A 20,456-nucleotide genomic window follows, 5' to 3' on the forward strand; every position below is an offset into this window, starting at 1 on the left:
CCTAAGTATTTTATTCTTTTCGTTGCAATGGTGAATGGAATTGTTTCCTTAATTTCTCTATTTTCTCATTATTAGTTTATAGGAATGCAAGGGATTTCTGTATGTTGATTTTATATCTTTCAACTTTACTATATTCATTGATTAGTTTTAGTAATTTTCTGGTGGAGTCTTTAATGTTTTCTATGTAGAGGATCATGTCATCTGCAAACAGTGAGAGTTTTACTTCTTCTTTTCCAATTTGGATTCCTTTTATTTCTTTTTCTGCTCTGTTTGCTGTGGCCAAAACTTCCAAAACTATGTTGAATAGTAGTGGTGAGAGTGGGCAGCCTTGTCCTATTCCTGACTTTAGGGGAAATGCTTTCAATTTTTCACCATTGAGGATAAAGTTTGCTGTGGGTTTGTCATATATAGTTTTTATTATGTTGAGGTATGTTCCTTCTATTCCTGCTTTCTGGAGAGTTTTTATCATAAATGGGTGTTGAATTTTGACAAAGGCTTTCTCTGCATCTATTGAGATAATCATATGGTTTTTATTTTTCAATTTGTTAATATGGTGTATTACATTGATTGATTTGCAGATATTGAAGAATCCTTGCATCTCTGGGATAAAGCCCACTTGGTCAATGGTGTATGATCTTTTTAATGTGTTGTTGGATTCTGATTGCTAGAATTTTGATAAGGATTTTTGCATCTATGTTCATCAGTGATATTGGCCTGTAGTTTTCTTTTTTTGTGGCATCTTTGTCAGGTTTTCGTATTAGGGTGATGGTGGCCTCATAGAATGAGTTTGGAAGTTTACCTTCCTCTGCAATTTTCTGGAAGAGTTTGAGCAGGATAGGTGTTAGCTCTTCTCTAAATTTTTGGTAGAATTCAGCTATGAAGCCATCTGGACCTGGGGTTTTGTTTGCTGGAATATTTCTGATTACAGTTTCAATTTCTGTGCTTGTGATGGGTCTGTTAAGATTTTCTATTTCTTCCTGGTTGAGTTTTGGAAAGTTGTACTTTTCTAAGAATTTGTCCATTTCTTCCACGTTGTCCATTTTATTGGCATATAATTGCTGATAGTCTCTTATGATCCTTTGTATATCTGTGTTGTCTGTTGTGATCTCTCCATTTTCATTTCTAATTTTATTGATTTGATTTTTCTTCCTTTGTTTCTTGATGAGTCTGGCTAATGGTTTGTCAATTTTATTGATCCTTTCAAAGAACCAGCTTTTGGCTTTGTTGATTTTTGCTATGGTCTCTTGTTTCTTTTGCATTTATTTCTGCCCTAATTTTTAAGATTTCTTTCCTTCTACTAACCCTGGGGTTCTTCCTTTCTTCCTTGTCTAGTTGTTTTAGGTGTAGATTTAGGTTATTTATTTGACTTTTTTCTTATTTTTTGAGTTATGCCTGTATTGCTATGAACTTTCTCCTTAGGACTGCTTTTACAGTGTCCCACAGGTTTTGGGTTGTTGTGTTTTCATTTTCATTCGTTTCTATGCAAATTTTGATTTCCTTTTTGATTTCTTCTGTGATTTGTTGGTTATTGAGCAGCGTGCTGTTCAGCCTCCATATGTTTGAATTTTTAATAGTTTTTCTCCTGTAATTGGGATCTAATCTTACTGCATTGTGGTCAGAAAAGATGCTTGGAATGATTTCAATTTTTTTGAATTTACCGAGGCTAGATATGGCCGAGGATGTGATCTATCCTGGAGAAGTTTTCATGTGCGCTTGAGAAAAAGGTGAAATTCATTGTTTTGGGATGAAATGTCCTATAGATATCAATTAGGTCTAACTGGTCTATTGTATGATGTTAATAGAGTTGTATCTGTAGGGTTGTTCTGAGCATTAAATATAGAAAGTATATAAAAGCACTAAAAATTGTCTAGCTAAAAGTAGAAGCCTGATAGCATTTTTTTCCACTATTTTGGATCCAATTAGCACATATGAGCATAAATTGATACAAATGAAAACAAATATTGCTATCCTGGGCTCATTTGGATATAAATGGAGATAAATGAAGGAAAATGGACAATATGAAGTCAAATTGTCTACAGTATTCCCCAAATTTATGATATAAATGTTAAAATCCACATTTTACATATGAGGATTCTGAAGTCCAAAGACATGTATTAAGTTACACAGTAATGTCCAGGTAAGGATAAATGGATTTAGGACTCTAAACCTAAATTTTGGTGCTCATAATCATAGATTTTAGATCATTCCATGATTTATATTAGAGTTAGTATTTCGGTCTGCTTGCTTTATTAGAGTTATTAGATACACTTACTAAGAATTTAGGATAGAACATATAGCTGTTGAAAATGTTTAAACATGTTAAACTACTAGAATTTAGTTTAAAAATTTTATCTCTCAAATTTCTAATTTTAGCATATCACTGATCATTTTGAGAATTAAATAAAGCTTATAAAATATACAACATAGTGCTTGCTATTCAGTAAAGGCAAATAATAAAAGTAGTAACACACAGACAAAATGGTAATAAATTACCTCTAGTTATAATACTGTATCTTGATTACTAATAATCCATTTTATTGGCATTACTTTCCACATTATTTTTGGCATTTACTTTACATTTAGAATAAATCATACAAATTTATCTAGCATTCTGAAAAATAACCTTATTTGAAATCATACATAAAATACAATGTTACTGCAAAGAGAGATTCTGTTTCTGACAATTTAATGACTAGTTTATTGCTAGTTTATTGTTTAAGATTTTTTTTTTTTAACCAAAAATCTGACCTTGTGAAAAATGTTTTACAGCTTTGGAATTGTAGGAAAGAAATTATTTTGACCTTGTCTACGCATATTTTTCCTCCTAAATCCAGGCACCATTCCAATGACCTCTCAAACTTTTACAGAAGTACCTATTAATACATTGTGACACTCTCAAATGATATAAAGTAATCTGTAACAGCTAAAGTTGTAAAATATGACAATCTAAAAAATTAGTTAGGATGCTCCTCACATGTAGCCACACATGCAGTCTTCAAGGAGAAAAAGAAAGATGAAAGAGAACATCCGGTGAAGAGTATGTTTTTTCTTTAATGGGATGTGTAATATATCCAAGCACATCAATTTTTATTGTTCCCAAGCATTGTAAATAGTCTTTGTTCTTCTTTGCTTGTCTGTGGCTTATCTCGGGGGAGGTGTGGGCCTTTTTGAAATGAATTTCTACTCTCTTAAATAGAAGGTGAAATATTTCCAGATGATAAATAGCTTTGGGTCTGTAACCCAGTCAGGGGAGTTCTGAACTCACATTGGGCTGTTAAAGGGAATTCCCAGACTTGTAAAATGGCATTCCCCTTGCTCAAATGACAACAGTCAAGCTAGGAAGAACAAATGAGTCCCCTTAGGGGGCAGAATGGAATAGAATGCCAAATATTCTTAGGCATTCTGTGGCTTCTAAAAGACAGAATTTTTGCATTGTGTCATTATTCTGGCAGGGTTATAGATCATCTTTGTGTCTGGTCTTTCATCAATAAACTATTCCTTGAACATAATCTAATCACTTTGTAGTTCTTACAATGACCACTGTAAGGTCCTGAGAACTGAGCAACTACAAAACAGGGCACACTAAGTCTTTTATGTTCACCAAGGAAAATGTAGCAAAAGTAGTTTGCTTTATACATAATAAGATTATTTCAGCCAAAGAAACTCACATAAAATTTTCTTATATTCATTTTGGCCCATTTACTAGAATGAATCCTGTATGTAAATAATATTATCTCCTATCTCATGCATGGACTGCTGAACCATAGTACTAAGTCATTCTACAGCCTTCATAATCGTAGATTTTCAAACTGAAAATAAATATGACCACTTACATGCTGCTATTACACCAAAATTTACTGAGGCACATCCTATACTGGGAAGTTTTTTTCTTAGACTGAATGTGTTTATGAAGATGGCTGGTGGAAGACGTCTGTAATTTGTGTTACAAGGATCTCAATATTAAGTAGGGCATAATGGCAACTTACTCCAATATCCTTGCCTAGGGAATCCCATGAACAGGGGAACATGGCCAGCTACAGTCCACAGGGTCACACACAGTGGACACGACTGAAGCAGCTTAACACCACATACACACACTGGTATGGCACCATATTGACTCATATATACTTAAAAACTGAAGAAGAGATAGTCTAAGACAGAATAGTAAAGATTTAAAGACACATCAGGAAGTCTCTTGTTCTGGCAGACACATTTAAAATGAGAGCCTAGTTTTTTAAAGAAGATAATAACAAGAACATAATATTAATAGGCATGGTTGTTTTAAACTTAAAGAAAATAAAGACAAAATTCAAATGCAATGCTTGAATCTTGCTTGAATCAATGTTAAAAAACTAAAGAACTATATTTGGAGTCATAAGAGGAGAAAATTGAATATGACTGGGTGATGACGGCTATAATCTTGATCGAGGTGGTATGCAGGGCATCAGGCAGTATAGCCAATTTCTATAAACCAGTAAGTGGATGAAGGATTGGTGACTGGTCAAATAAATTCAAAGCTACTTACAAGCATTTGTATTGAGAAGGATCCAACTAAGGAGGAACAATTCTGAAAAAAACTAAAAAATGCTAACGATTAAGAGAAAAGGATGATAAAATATGGAGATTAACTGATAGTCTGTGTACAGAATTCCTCCCACTTGCATGATAATGCATGGAATCCAGACATAAATGAGTCATATGTAAACAATAAAGATTTTTTTTTTTTAAAGAAGTTCTTCTAAAGAAAATCTGAAAAGAATTAGGCTACTGATAGAACTCCATTGTCTATTCAACCTAGGACAAAACTGTAATCAATAAATTCATCCTGCAATTTCAAAACTCTTAAATATGAACTGATGAGTGAGAGTCATCAAACATTTGAGGAAAGCCAGTGATATGAAAAATAAAGCCTCAAATTCCAAAAACAAAAAGTGATCCTGAAGCAACAGAAAGTTTAGGGAACACACACACACACACACACACACACACACGCATGCACATATATGTACAAATTAGAGTTCTCAAAAAGTTTCAGGCATCCCCAGTGTACACAAAACAAGCATGATTCTATTAAGTGGGGACATTCATAGTAAACGAAAAAAATCTTGGAAATTAATATGTCTGTGTTATGTGTGCATGTATGCACACATGGGGACATGTTTACTGACTTTGAAAATATAGAAAATAATACATAATTTTAAGATAAGTTTTAATTTTTTCATATAATAGACCAAAATATATAGGAATGAATAACTGTAGAAAGAGTATACTATTTATAGAAGGTGCATGAGGTCTAACATTGAATGAATGAATTCTAGATAAACAATAGAAAAGACAGAGGATAGAACTTAATTATGGAAATAACCATAGAAGGAAATTTCTCAGTGCTGAAGGAAAATAGTTTTTGAATTGAAAGAATTTGCTAAGTGCCCAACCCAATGAAAGAATCATAAATGTATCAACTCATATCTAGACCACTATTCAAAACACAAGCACACATAAACTCATACTTGGAGACAATGTTCTAAATTATTAGAATTTCAAAATGAAAATAAGGTTGCAAACATTTTAGAAGAAAATATAAGGGGGAGAAAAAACAAGCTCTTTACTTGCAATGGATATATCAATCAGACATCAGTGTTACTGATGTCTGTTGGTTTCTGTTAGACAATAGATACAGATTTCCCTGATGAGAAAGACAGAGAAAAGGAGTGTAAAAACGGTATATTATAAACACTTCCATACTCTGATTTTAGCCATTTCAATGTATTTTTTTGATTAAAATACTTGTGATTAACATAAATAGATGTAATAAATTCATACTTATTGAAAAAGCAAATTGTTTACAATATAATCTAAAAAGCAGGTTAGATTAATACCCATAATACCATACTATCCATAAACACATAGTAAGGTAGTTTGCAGGTATTTACACCAAGTCAAATATTTCTTTCAAATTGTGATGCTGAAGAAGGCTCTTGAGAGTCTCTTGGACAGCAAGGAGACCAAATCAGTTAGTCCTAAACGAAATCAACCCTGAATATTCACTGAAAGGACTGATGCTGAAGCTGAAGCTCCAACACTTTGGCCACTGGATGCAAAGAACCGATTCATTGGAAAAGATCCTGATGCTAGGAAGGAGTGAGGGCAGGAGGAGAAGAGGATGACTGAGGATGAGATGGTTGGATGGCTTCACTGACTCAGTGGTCATGAGATTGAGTAAATTCCAGGAGATACTGAAGGATAGGGATACCTGACCTGCTTGTGTCAATAGGGTCACAAAGAGTCAGGCATGAGTTAACAATTGAACAACAACAACAAATTTTTAACTTTCCAGTAAAAAAATTTGTCAAAATTATACATTTTTCTGCCCAACGTACTCTATACCCTTCTCATGCCTGGTGACCACTGCTTATCCTGGGAAATAGCAAATGGAAATAAAATAACTGCTGGTTGTAGTGATATTATGTGCACTTTTAAACTCAGAGAAAATAAGAATAAATTTTTTTTTTTTGGTGCATCAGTTTCTAAAATATAATCAGGGAGATGCTAGTAAACATTTAACTTTAAGCTGGCTTTCTCAAAACTTTTAGGCACTGGAATTCAGATTTGCTCACATTCTGAAGCTAGTCCTCAGTATCTTTTTTAAGCCTCTCTTGGCATCTCATTTTCACGCTCCATCTGAGATGACTTGGAAAACATGAGAAAATAACAACACCACTTCCACAAAACAACTGCCTGGACAGTGCATATTTCTATATACACCATTTATGGAACTCTGTTTCTGGCAGAAATTTTATTTTAAGTGTCAATACTAAAAGATGATATTACTGGAGTTGGCCGCTTCAGTCTGTAAATATAGTCAGCACCTACTCAGAAACAGCTTTTAAAGCAAAACAATTGGAATAAGAAACATTTCTTGCTGTTATTTTTAAATTGTTATAAAGGAAAATAATTTTATCCTTGTCGAGTTATTAGCTTGCTATACATGAAGCTTAAAGCTCCTCTGTAAAATGGCATCTGTGATTGTTCACAGTTACACAACCCAAAAGATGAAACTCAATAAGTGAACTCTTCTGTAATCCTCTCTCCTGCTAAATAAAATTAAGACAAAGAAGTAGCTTCATAATGTAAACTGAGCCTGAATTGTATTGCTAAAATGTTTAAGAAATCAAATTTATCTATGGAGATCAAGTTCTGGAATCATTCAAGATTCAAAAACTTTTGATTCATAAAAAACATCACATTTTTGGTCTGGATAATTACCCTTCTGTTTATATTTGCCTGTTTATTATGGAATTAAACAGGACAACACACACATTGTCATCACATACTTATGAAAGGATGAGCAAAAGCCACTGAATCACTCAACTTCTTTTAAAAAATATAATGCAGGTATTAAAAAGTAATTCTGAAGAATTTAAAATTACACTGGAAATGATTATGGTAATGGAAAATGTTGACCAATTTCTCATTTTTATATCAAGTTTATATGTATTTATAATAAGAGGATATTATATATACATATAAAATTACAGGCTTCCCAGTTGTCACTAGTGGTAAAGAACCTGCCTGCCAATGCAAGAGACTCAAGACACATGAGTTCGATCTTTGGGTCAGGAAGATACCCTGGAGGAGGGCATTCTTCAGTATTCTTGCTTGGAGAATTACATGGACAGAGGAGCCTTGCATTCTATGGTCATTAGGGTCACAAAGAGTTGGACATGACTGAAGAGACTGCACAGTACAGCAGCACATAAATCATATATAAATATATATATATATAGAAACTTTCATATATATTTATAGAAGAATATGTATATATATAATGGAAAGGGTATAAAGTGATAGTTATCTCTAGGTAAGAGGATGGTGGAGATTTCATGTTAGCTTATAACATTCTCTACTCAAATTATTTTATATGTAATACAAAAAAAAAAAAATTCAAAGATACCCAACATCAAGCCAACATCATTTAACATTAGAACTGCTTTGAAGTCACTTCAGTCATGTCCAACTCTGTGCGACCCCATAGACGGCAGCCCACCAGGCTCCCCATCCCTGGGATTCTCCAGGCAAGAACACTGGAGTGGGTTGCCATTTCCTTCTCCAATGCATGAAAGTGAAAGTGAAGTCATGTCCGACCCTCAGCAACCCCATGGACTGCAGCCTTCCGGGCTCTTTCGTCCATGGGATTTTCCAGGCAAGAGCACTGGAGTGGGGTGCCATTGCCTTCTCCAAACATTAGAACTAATGTTGCAAAAATACCTATACTTTTAGCTAGTTATGCATATAGTGGCCTCAATCAATACAGAATAAATAATTTTAAACATTGCCTGTCAATGCCAGATACTACAAGTGATCTTCTTTAAGGTATTATCATGTAATAAACTGCTATAACCATTCTAATCCTCCAGAGAATTTTACCTTCATCAATCTTTTTTTCAGTTTAAGTTTCAACATCTTTTCATACATTTCTTCTGAAGCTTTAATCTCTGCAGAACCCAACTTAAATTAGGAGGAAAAGATAGATGTGTAAGGAGTAGCAGCAATTGAATTTAATTTGGATCTTGGATCCATGAACTGAAAACACATTTGCTTTTTTGGTCTTATGTCAGTTTGAAAAGAAAACAGTTCTGATTTTGGCTAAATGAAGATATTTTTGGTAACTCTATTTGGATCACATTGTAAAAACCTACTTAGAATTTTCACTTGGTTCCCACAAAATTAGCAGATATTCTTTGGGGCCATTGGCAAAATGGATCCAGTTTATAAAGTCATTGCTTTTGCCTGTCTCATATTTTCAGATAAATTTGAAAGCAAAAGTAATGCTCACTGTGTTGAAAATCTTTAATAGTATGGGTGAAATTTGTAATTTGAAATTCCTAAGTTCAAAGAACATTTCTCTACAGCTTGATTTTACGCTTGAAACTTCCTATGCTTCATAGCAGTTTATAAAATATTAGGAGGAAAAAACACTTCTTCCTGTCATTTTTAGCAATTTTCCTTAGACTTGAGTAAAATATACAGAAACTTTTAAGGAAAAAAAAAATGCGGTGCTCCTTTATAGTTTTCTCATTGTTTAAGTTATAGCATTCACCCAGTATAAATTCTTTGCTTATGCAAGTCTACTTCAGAGCCATTTGAAATAAATACAAATTCACAAAATGAACAGTTTATATGTTCATTTTATATGACATTAATATTAAGGATGATGTTATTTTACTGAATCTAAAGGAAGATGTTGAGTTTAAGAGCAAAGATGTAATAAGGTTGAGTGATTTTTTTTTAATATTACTAATACACACAATTGATGAAAGTGAAGGAGGAGAGTGAAAAAGTTGGCTTAAAGCTCTACATTCAGAAAACGAAGATCATGGCATCTGGTCCCACACTTCATGGCAAATAGATGGGGAAACAGTGGAAACAGTGCCAGACTTTATTTTTTTGAGCTCCAAAATCACTGCAGATGGTGACTGCAGCCATGAAATTAAAAGACGCTTACTCCTTAGAAGAAAAGTTATGACCAACCTAGAAAGCATATTGAAAAGCAGAGACATTACTTTGCCAACAAAGGTCTGTCTAGTCAAGGCTATGGTTTTTCCAGTGGTCATGTATGGATGTGAGAGTTGGACTGTGAAGAAAGCTGAGTGCTGAAGTATTGATGCTTTTGAACTGTGGTGTTGGAGAAGACTCTTGAGAGTCCCTTGGACTGCAAGGAGATCCAACCAGTCCATTCTAAAGGAGAGCAGCCCTGGATGTTCTTTGGAAGGAATGATGCTAAAGCTGAAACTCCAGTACTTTGGCCACCTCATGCGAAGAGTTGACTCATTGGAAAAGACTCTGATGCTGGGAGGGATTGGGGGCAGGAGAAGAAGGGGACGACAGAGGATGAGATGGCTGGATGGCATCACTGACTCGATGGACGTGAATTTGAGTGAACTCCAGGAGATGGTGATGGACAGGGAGGCCTGGTGTGTTGCAGTTCATGGGGTCGCAAAGAGTCGGACACGACTGAGTGACTGAACTGAACTGAATACACACAATGCTTATTTGCAAAGGATTATTATATGCTTTAAAATATTTTCAAAACTTTTAGGCTGTGTTGAAACATTAAGAAAAACAAAACTCATCTTTATCCAAAATTTTGCAAGAGAGTTATACTTGCATGCTGCTGCTGCTGCTAAGTCACATCAGTGTGACCCCACAGATGGCAGCCCACCAAGCTGCTCGTCCCTGGGATTCTCCAGGCAAGAGTACTGGAGTGGGTTGCCATTTCCTCCTCCAGTGCGTGAAAGTGAAGTCGCTCAGTCGTGTCTGACTCTTCTCGACCCCATAGACTGTAGCCTACAAGGCTTCTCCGTCCATGGGATTTCCCAGGCAAGAGTACTGGAGTGGGTTGCCATTGCCTTCTCAAATATGGCGCAAATGGTTTCAGTTTCACTAGAAGTTCAACATATTTTCTTTGGTTACTCTGTTGACTGGAATGAGCTTTTAAATCCAAAAATTTGAACATTGAAATCAGATAAAACATATTTTAAAACATTTCAGATCAGTATCTGGATGAAAATTAATATTATTTATAAAAATAGGCATCCTTTTAAATTTAACTAGAATATGAATGTATATTATTCACATTATATATATGAGTATACATATTCTTGGCAGTTCTCTTGTGGTTCAGCTGGTGAAGAATCCGCCTTCAATGAGGGAGACCTGGGTTTGATCCCTGGTATGGGAAGATCCCCAGGAGAAAGGAAAGGCTACCCACTCCAGTATTCTGGCCTGGAGAATTCCATGGACTGTATAGTCCATGGAGTGTCAAACAGTCGAACACAATTGAGTGACTTTCACTTATACATGTTCTTAGAGATTGTGTATAATGAAACATTTATATAATTTGCATACATGCCCAGCTGCTTCAGTTGTGTCTGACTTTTTGTGGCCCCCATGGACTGCTGCACACCAGGCTTCCCTATACTCCACTATTTCCTGGAGTTTGCTCAAGTTCGTGTCCATTGAGTCAGTCACCATCTCATCTTCTGCTGCCCTCTTCTCCTTTTGCCTTCAATCTTTCCCAGCATCAGGGTCATCTTATGTTAAATCTTGGACTCCAGTTTGAAAAACACTGATTCACAATACAATAATACACAATAAACACAATAATAACTTCTCTTCTTAATGGTCTTCTCCTCTATTATATTTCTATGTTTCTCATTCCATATTGTATTACAGTCAATTAGACATGTGCTGAATTTCAAAAGAAATTAGCATAAATTCGAAACTTCAAATATATAGTACAGATTATAGCTAAATATTTGTGAATCAGAAGGAATAACCAGTTATTCTACCCATCATCTGGCTGAGTAAGATTGAATAACTCACTGAGAGTCAGTCTGTTAAAATGAGATACTCCATCATTCATATCTAAAATCGACCTGGTACGCCAAAACTGTCCTCTCCTTTCAAATGAAAAGATAGTGTTTTCTGAGTTTTGTTTTGTTTTTACTATCTCTCTCACTGGATGCACATTATCGACTTCTATCTTCAGGGTATTTGGAAGGTTTTTGGTTAAAATGTGTGCATGCATGTGTATGCTCAGTCATGCCCGATTCTTTGTGACACTATGGACTGATTTAATATATATCAGCTAATTTATTTTAATACAACAGTCATTTAAAATGAAGCAATAAGTATGCTTAAGAGTTGTGCATTTCATTTTATGAAATTTCATCCCCCAAAGTATGTGAAAGAAGTAAATGTTCAAAATCATTATATTTATACATGTTGATGGATTTGAGGCTATACTTCTGATCTCTGTAATGCGTGGAGAAATAAGATAGATTGACAGGAGAGTTAATGAAAGGATAGATGTGTGATCTACCTATGTGATAAATCAAAAGTCCTGTATAGTAAGACTGAAAGGGAAACTGGAATCTCTGAGATATATAGTATATGTAGGCGCTCCCCATACATTTTTCACATTTTTGTGTTAAAAATATTTGTAAAAAAAACATTAGTGAAATAAAAGGGAAAAAAGAGCCGTAAGATTTTGGTTTAACTTTTCTAATAAAAAATTATACTGCAAGTATGACTTTTTAACATGTGACCATCCCTTTAATTGTGTTTCTCTCTGTCTCTCTCTCCCTAAAGCTCCATTCTGACTTAGATAAAGGAGAGGGCACTGTAAAATACACCCTCTCGGGAGATGGCGCTGGCACCGTTTTTACCATTGATGAAACTACAGGGGACATTCATGCCATAAGGAGCCTGGATAGAGAGGAAAAACCTTTCTACACCCTTCGTGCTCAGGCTGTGGACATAGAAACCAGGAAGCCCCTGGAGCCTGAATCAGAATTCATCATCAAAGTGCAGGATATTAATGATAATGAGCCGAAGTTTTTGGATGGACCTTACATTGCTAGTGTTCCAGAAATGTCTCCTGTGGGTGAGTAAGCAAATAAAAATTCTGTCAGATGCTACGATGAGGCCTTTTCAACATGTATTTTTCTGCAGGTTGATGGAAATATCTTACTTGTAACCCAGGAGATTATTCTTGCACTATGTAGGATACAACTAATTTCATTTACTTTTTCAACATTTTTTTCTACTTTTTTCTTGTCTTGCTCCATTCTAAATGCTTGAATAGATACATAAATATCTAGAACATATAACATTTCTTCACTATTTTACAGTCTTTATATTTCCCTGAATTCATAGAATGCCATTTTATTTTAAGGACATAACTCACTTTGTACTGAAAGTGATTGCCATTACAAATTCAGACTCCTACACAGTTCTGGAGGTAACACCAAATACCAAATAGTAATTCTTGGCCCAAAATAAATTGTCCAAAACATGTATTTCATCTGGAAGGAGTTCATAAAGGGATGTGTTTCATGCTTTGGAGCTATCCAGAGAGACTTTGAATAACAGGTATTGTGTCTATAATAACCCATAGCAGTTATTCCATCAAACCCAGAGGCAAGTATCATTATACAGCCATTACTAGAATAAATTTACAGTTAGGCTATAGTATCATCATAATTCTTAACAATTTAAATATAATATAAATTTTACTACCTAAATTCCCAAAGGATGGCATCGCTGATTCAATAGACACTATTTGAGCACAGTTTGAGGAAACTCGGGAGATACTGAAGGACAGGGAAGCCTGGTGTGTTCCAGTTCATGAGACATGACTTAGCAATTGAACAACAACAACCAAAATTCACAAAGTCCTATAATATGTATTTTAGGGCCAATGAGTTAAGGATTCCAGCGTTAATGACAATTTTTAATTACAACTTTTATTGCAAAGTCACCACAACCAGTCCGTGAATTTATTTCATAGTAACTTCTGGTTTCTAGCACATTTGTAAGATAAAGTTCCTCATCACTTCTGGTTTCAACTGGAAATGCTCTATGTGAGCCACTGCTAATATTTCCTAAGTCTTACATTTCTCAGAGGGCTCCTGCTGCCCCCTCAACCATCCCAGACATGCAAAGAAGATTGTACAGGGTACCCTGAGGGCAGACGCAGGTTAGTGGCTGTAGGAGTTGTCACATGGATTTACCATAAATGCACTGGAAATTGTGTCTGTGACCTTATCAGGCATTCAAAGACCATTTTCTCTCCTTGACCTAAGAAATCAGCTCAGAGGAGTTCACTTTGATTTTAAACTTTTGTGTGCATACTCAAGGCTACTTTTTTTTTGAAATGCTTCTTTTATGCTATGCTATGATTCCTAGAGATTTAAAAATACAGTTTGGGAAATGTCTTATTAGAAAATAGTGCCTGAAAATATGGACAGCTGTTTATAAACTTGCACTTTGAAGATAAGTACAAGTAGAAAAATGAAGGGTGGGGGGACAAAAATGAAGATAGTACTTTGAGACAAAGTATGACTTTTAAGAAGACAATGAAATCCAGTACATACGTACTTTAACCTGGTGCTTACTTCATGTAAACTGGAAGTATTTACATGATTTCATGACCGTTAGTTACTCTTTAGTACTGAAACAGCATCCTTAAAGCAAACAGACACATCCCTCTGCAATATTAGAAAATTCTGTCTTATTAAATAATCCGTTAGGTCTTTTGTTATGCCAATTAGGAGAAAGAATAGGGCTGAAGAGCTGAACCTTTATATAAAGATTTATAAAAATTCTTTATATAAAGAATTTTCAGCTAGTGCCTGAAGAGAGAAATAAATCTGGAAATTCAAGCGAAGGGTAGGTGAGTAGGAGAACTGAGTGGCCCAGGCTTGGAGTGGTCCAGGTCTGGGGTGAGACAGAGTTTGCTGTGCCACCATGAGTTATCAGAAAGATCCATGGAAGAACAGGTTCTTTAAAATGCTTTGCCATATAACATAATAGCCAAAATTTTTCACTGGCTATTCAAGAGACTTCTATAAATACCTAAACTTATTTTCAATGCACCCTCCTTTTAAAATATAGTTTTTTTTTTAATAACAGAGGAGTATTTTTTTTAATATGAAACTGTATCATATGCTATGAGTTCACCCAGGTATTCTTGGATTGTGTTTACATAATATGCCATTTTCAGATAAATACTAACAAGTGTAAACACCATTTACATATTAAATATTAGAAATTGAAAAACTATCAGGCACTACTTTTGCCATCTCCCAGAAACCTACATATACATATAACCAAAATACACCTATTAAGAGAAGACCTGGTTAGTTTTGTGAGAGTTGTTTCAGCTTTAACTTGACCAAAAAAAACAGCTGCATCCTAACATCACAGTTATCTCCCTAGAGCACCTGAACTCCATTCCCAAGCATACCCTCCTTAGCATCCGGAAATGGCTTACTGCTCTAATTGGCCCATTTTTTTTTTCTCTCTCTGTTTTCTTTTGCTACATCCCTTTTAGGAAATCCCTGGCTCTGTGTCATTTCCCCTGGACTATTAAAATAATATACAGCCAAAACCAGATAGAACTGACTATGGTGTATTGGACAATGTTGCTATTGTGGAAAATCTCATAGTTGGCTTTGCATATCCACGCTTGAGGTGTTCTCTGGGAAACAACTACCTTTCCCCAACAATCAAGAATGCTCCTATTTCATTTTTACTAAAAGTCACAGCCAATTTAGAAAATACATATCTAAATAAATTGTATCAATGAGAGGTAATATCATTCCTTCTCCATTCAGCCTAATCTGTTCCACTTCCATACATAGGAGCAAGCAGATTTCAAATTTCTTTAATCAGGGAACTTTGGCTTACTCTTCTATCTCTCAATATAATTTTTTATTTTTCTCAACAGATAGTAAAAAAATATTCAAGTTAAGTTAACATTCATTTTGGCTTCCCTAGTGGCTCAGAGGTAAAGAACTCACCTGCCAATATAGGAGACATGGGTTTGATCCCTGGGTTGGGCAGATCCCCTGGAGGAGGGCATGGTGATCCACTCTAGTATTCTTGCCTGGAAAATCCCATGGACAGAGGAACCTGGAGGGCTCCAAGAGTCACAAAGAGTAGAAAACGACTGAAAGATTGGACAACAAAAAGATAGCTTAGTTGTGATATAAAAGGTCAAGAAAAAAAATCTATTAGGAAAATGCCAATTTAGCAATAATGGATTTTACATCTGAAAATATGATGAATGATTAAACCTGGAATCAAAATTAACAAATGTGAAAATTATAAAACTCATAACTCTACAAAGGGAGGATAGTGGTGAGCAGGATGGTAGAAATTTTTGAGGGAAATTGGTATTTAAGACTTCTAAAACTATGGAACATATTTAGTTCCCCAAAGTTGAAGAAAATTATAGTGAATCTATTAACTGTTTAAGAGAAAGGTCACTTTGTCACTAACTTGTGCTATATCTAATATGCTATGGAAGTAATATTCACAGATAAATTGCCTTTACTCTGACCTAAGGAAATTACTTTATGATCCAGATATTCCCCAACTCAAAGTTTTTCCTTGGAGACAACTCTGGATGTTATGAATGTGCTCTTAATTCTGTAAGATCATTGGAGTAACAATGAATTACATTAATGTGCCCTCTTTAATCCCGTGGATGGAGGAGCCTGGTAGGCTGCAGTCCATGGGGTCGCTAAGAGTCGGACATGACTGAGCGACTTCACTTTCACTTTTCACTTTCATGCATTGGAGAAGGAAATGGCAACCCACTCCAGTGTTCTTGCCTGGAGAATCCCAGGGATGGGGGAGCCTGCTGGGCTGCTGTCTATGGGGTCGCACAGAGTCGGAAATGACTGAAGCGACTTAGCAACAGCAGCAGCAGCAGCCCTCTTTAATATCTGATGATTTTGCATTAGTAAGGTGTGCAGTTTCAGTTACTTTTCCTAGAATGCTGACAGGTTTAAGATATTTAAATCCATATTTATACCTGTATTTTCTTCTTCAGCCTGAGCTCAGCCATTTTTAAGCCACTGACTGGGATATTCGTAACCAGGTCCCTATGGCACATGTTATAGATCTTAATTGTAAATCACAATTGATGAAGTAAGACCTGCCATTTTCTGAGCAATAGTTAGGGGCCAAGTGAACTAACGGAGGTTTGCATTTCCTGTTTTCCTTAACCATTATGATAATTACATGCAGTATCATTTACTATTTCATCTTTATTTTTCTATGAAAACTCTTATGGATCAGAAAATAGGAATGACTCCTGGGTTCTTTATAACAAAGTTAGTGCAATCAATTATATCCTTTTTCTATGGTTAGTGGTTTCTAAAATTTCTTTGGAAGCTTTAAATTAGTTTTTAATCTCAGCTGTGCTTGTAAAGACTTTGGTATTAATATTATATTACTATATTATTTTATAATTAGAGGATGTGTTCCATGCATCAGAAAAAAAAATCAGAGGACTAAGTATCTCTTATTCACTGAGTTTAAAAAATGTTTAGAAAGAATTAAGTAAAGTAGTATACATCACAAGGAATTACACTGTTGGCTTCAAAAAAATAAATAACATGCACCCTCTTGGATTTTTTTTTTTTAATGAGTTGCATTCTGTTTCACATGAGGTTTGGGGATAAATTCCAGGATGAAAATGTTGGTGGAGTTTTGGTAGGTTATTCAGTTCAGTCAGTTCAGTTGCTCAGTCCTGTCCGACTTTTTGCAACCCCATGGACTGCAGCAAGCCAGGCTAACCTGTCCATCATCAACTCCCAGAGCTTGCTCAAACTCATGTCTATTGAGTTGGTGATGCCATCCAACCATCTCATCTTCTGTCTTCCCCTTCTCCTCCTTCCTTCAATTTTTCCCAGCATCAGGGGCTTTTCAGTAAGTCAATACTTTGCATCAGGTGACCAAAGTTTTGAAGTTTCAACATTAGCATCAGTCCTTCTAATGAATATTCAGGACTGATTTTCTTTAAAATTGACTGGTTTGATCTCCTTGCAATCCAAGGGACTCTCAGGAGTCTTCTCCCACACCACAGTTCAAAAGAATCAGTTCTTCAGTGTTCAGCCTTCTTTCTGGTCCAACTCTCACATCCATACATGACTACTTGAAAAACCATAGATTTGACTAGATGGACCTTTGTTGGCAAAGTAACATCTCTGCATTTTAATATGCTGTCTTGGTTGGTCATTGCTTTTCTTCCAAGGAGCAAACATCTTTTAATTTCATGGCTGCAGTCACCATCTACAGTGATTTTGGAGCCCCCCCAAAATAAAGTCTGTCACTGTTTCCATTGTTTTCCCATATATTTACCATGAAGTGATGGGACCAGATGTCATGATCTTAGTTTTCTGAATGTTGAGTTTTAAGCCAGCTTTTTCACTCTCCTCTTTCACTTTAATCAGGAGACTCTTTAGTTCCTCTCTCTTTCTCCCAAGGGTTGTATCATCTGTATATCTGAGGTTATTAATATTTGTCCTGGAAATTTTGATTCCAGCTTGTGCTTCATCTAGCCCTGCATTTCGCATGACGTTCTCTGCGTCTAAGTTAAATAAGCAGGGTGACAACATACAGCCTTGATGTACTCCTTTCCCAATTTGGAACCAGTTCATTGTTTCATGTCTAGTTCTAATTGTTGCTTCTTGACCTGCATACAGATTTCTCAAGAGGCAAGTACAGTGGTCAGGTATTCCCATCTCTTGAGTTTTCCACAGTTTGTTGTGATTCACACAAAGGGTTTGGTGTAGTCAATAAAACAGAAGTAGATGTTTTTCTGGAAGTCTCTTGCTTTGTCTCTGATCTAACAGCTATTGGCAGTTTAATTTCTTGTTCCTCTGCCTTTTCTAAATCCAGGTTGAACATTTGGAAATTCACGGTTCATGTACTGCTTAAGCCTCGGTTGGTAGGTTTTTAATCAGAGAATATTTTCTACATGGTCATACTTAATAGTCCAGCTCCAAGAAAGAAATAGTGAAGACTCTGACTATAGTTAAAATGTAATGTTTTATTATACCATTATTTATTTACATAATTTATTACACCATTATTATTATTTCAAAGCATAAATCTCCATACTTCCTTGCTTTCACAGAAGTGTCACAAACAGACAAACATAAAATGATAAAGCAACATTTTATCATATGTGCCAGCCATGAGCACATAGAGAAGCTCAAGTGGGATAGAATGAACAGGGAAACTGTCACTGATTTCATCTGTGCCCCATAAGCATAGTCATTGTTAGGAAACTGGAGAAAGAATTTTGCCTGTTTTCTACAAATAAACACATTCTCCTTACACAACAAAAATACATTTACCAAAATAAGGAAATTAACTTTAATGTATTATTACAATCTAATCTTTAGACTCTATTAAAGCTTCATCAATTGTCTCCATAATGTCTTATATAGTAAAATGCTCCAGGTCAATGTCCTGGATTTAAGCTTTGCATGGAAGTCACCTCTTACTTTTAGTGTCATTTGCCATGTGGAAAGACCAAGAACATTCAAAAGCAGCAAGACCTGGATAGGTTTTTGTTTAAAAGTCACTAAATGTATTTTCTATTGTCCAAATAAATGCAAGCAACAGTTTTGCTAAATTTCTGCCACTGCATAACAATGATCCTTCTTCCTCTAGTTCCCAGTAAAAAGTTCTTACTTTCTTGCGAGCCCTCATTTACAGCTTCCTCACTTACCTTGCAAGGGAATGATGATTCAATAAACCATGTGTTCAAGGCACTTTGTACTGACACATTCTCCTCAAAGCCCACTGCCTGACTACACAAGCATTTCCACATTTTAAGTATTTGTTATGGCAGCACCTCACTGCCAGGAATGAAATTGGTATTATCTACTACAATGGCACCCCACTCCAGTACTCTTGCCTGGGAAATCCCATGGATGGAGGAGCCTGGTAGGCTGCAGTCCATGGGGTCGCTAAGAGTTGGACACGACTGAGCGACTTCACTTTCACTTTTACTTTCATGCATTGGAGAAGGAAATGGCAACCCACTTCAGTGTTCTTGCCTGGAGAATCCCAGGGACGGGGGAGCCTGGTGGGCTGCCGTCTATGGGGTCACACAGAGTCAGACACGACTGAAGCGACTTAGCAGCAGCAGCAGCACTACTGTGTAACAAATTACCCAATGGTTTAGAGACTCAAAACTATAAAACTACAAACATGTATTATCTCTTGTCTGGGGCGTGGATTTGGCTGAGTATCTCTGTTGCAAAGTCTCTTGTGGATTTCGTGTCAAGCTAGTTATCAGGAATATGGTCTCCTCTGAAGATTCTCCTGTCAGGAGAAAGCATTACTAAGGCCCTCATGTGGCTGTTATCTTGGAATTGATGTCCTACTGTGTGTGTGTGCTAAGTCGTTTCTGACTCTGTGCGACCCCAGGAACTATGGTCAGACAGACTCCTCTGTCCATGGAATTTTCCAAGCAAGAATACTGGAGTGGGCTGCCATTTCCTTCTCCAGGGGCTCTTCCCAACCCAGGGACTGAACCTGTGTCTCTTGCATCTCCTACATTGCAGGTGGAATCTTTACTGCTGTGTCACATGGGAGGGCTGATCTCCTATTATTTCTGCCATATTCTATGTACTTTTTAAGAATCAATTTGATAAGCCCATTCTACACTCAAGGAAATGGGATTAGATAAAGATGTGAATATTGAAGGAAGATGTAACTGAGCTGTATATAGAGGTTGTCTATATTAGATGCTGATTCCACTGTAAAATTGCTCTATCTTTCCTGTAATTATTACATATTTTGTTAAGAGGAATTTTAAAACTGGACAAATAACCTAGTCATCATCATATTTTCAAAGTATCCATCTAGAAATTTATATCTCTGTGGTCTCAAGATTCCTAATTTTATTAAATTGATTCTAATCTATTGGTATCTATTTAACATTGAAATTTTTTAGATGTGGTCAATGAAATCTTCACTAAGCTAAATTCTATGTGCTTTTAATATCATCCTTAATTAGTTGAATACTTCCTTACCTTCTGGCTCAAAAATATGTTTGGGACTTGTTTTGCATGTTTCCTGCC

At 35.8% G+C, this 20,456-nt stretch overlaps 1 protein-coding gene across 4 annotated transcripts in view; it reads left to right on the forward strand.

Moving 5' to 3' along the window:
- Nucleotides 1-20,456, forward strand: part of CDH12 (cadherin 12) — a 1,186,459-nt gene that overhangs the window by 937,416 nt on the left and 228,587 nt on the right. For all 4 annotated transcript variants that reach the window (XM_027520215.1, XM_027520212.1, XM_027520211.1 and 1 more), the window contains one exon: nucleotides 12,154-12,448. In XM_027520215.1, coding sequence (XP_027376016.1) covers nucleotides 12,154-12,448 — 295 coding nt within the window. The remainder of the gene's footprint in view (nucleotides 1-12,153; nucleotides 12,449-20,456) is intronic.

Source organism: Bos indicus x Bos taurus, chromosome 20 (genome assembly GCF_003369695.1).
Source record: "Bos indicus x Bos taurus breed Angus x Brahman F1 hybrid chromosome 20, Bos_hybrid_MaternalHap_v2.0, whole genome shotgun sequence".
Taxonomy (NCBI): domain Eukaryota; kingdom Metazoa; phylum Chordata; class Mammalia; order Artiodactyla; family Bovidae; genus Bos; species Bos indicus x Bos taurus.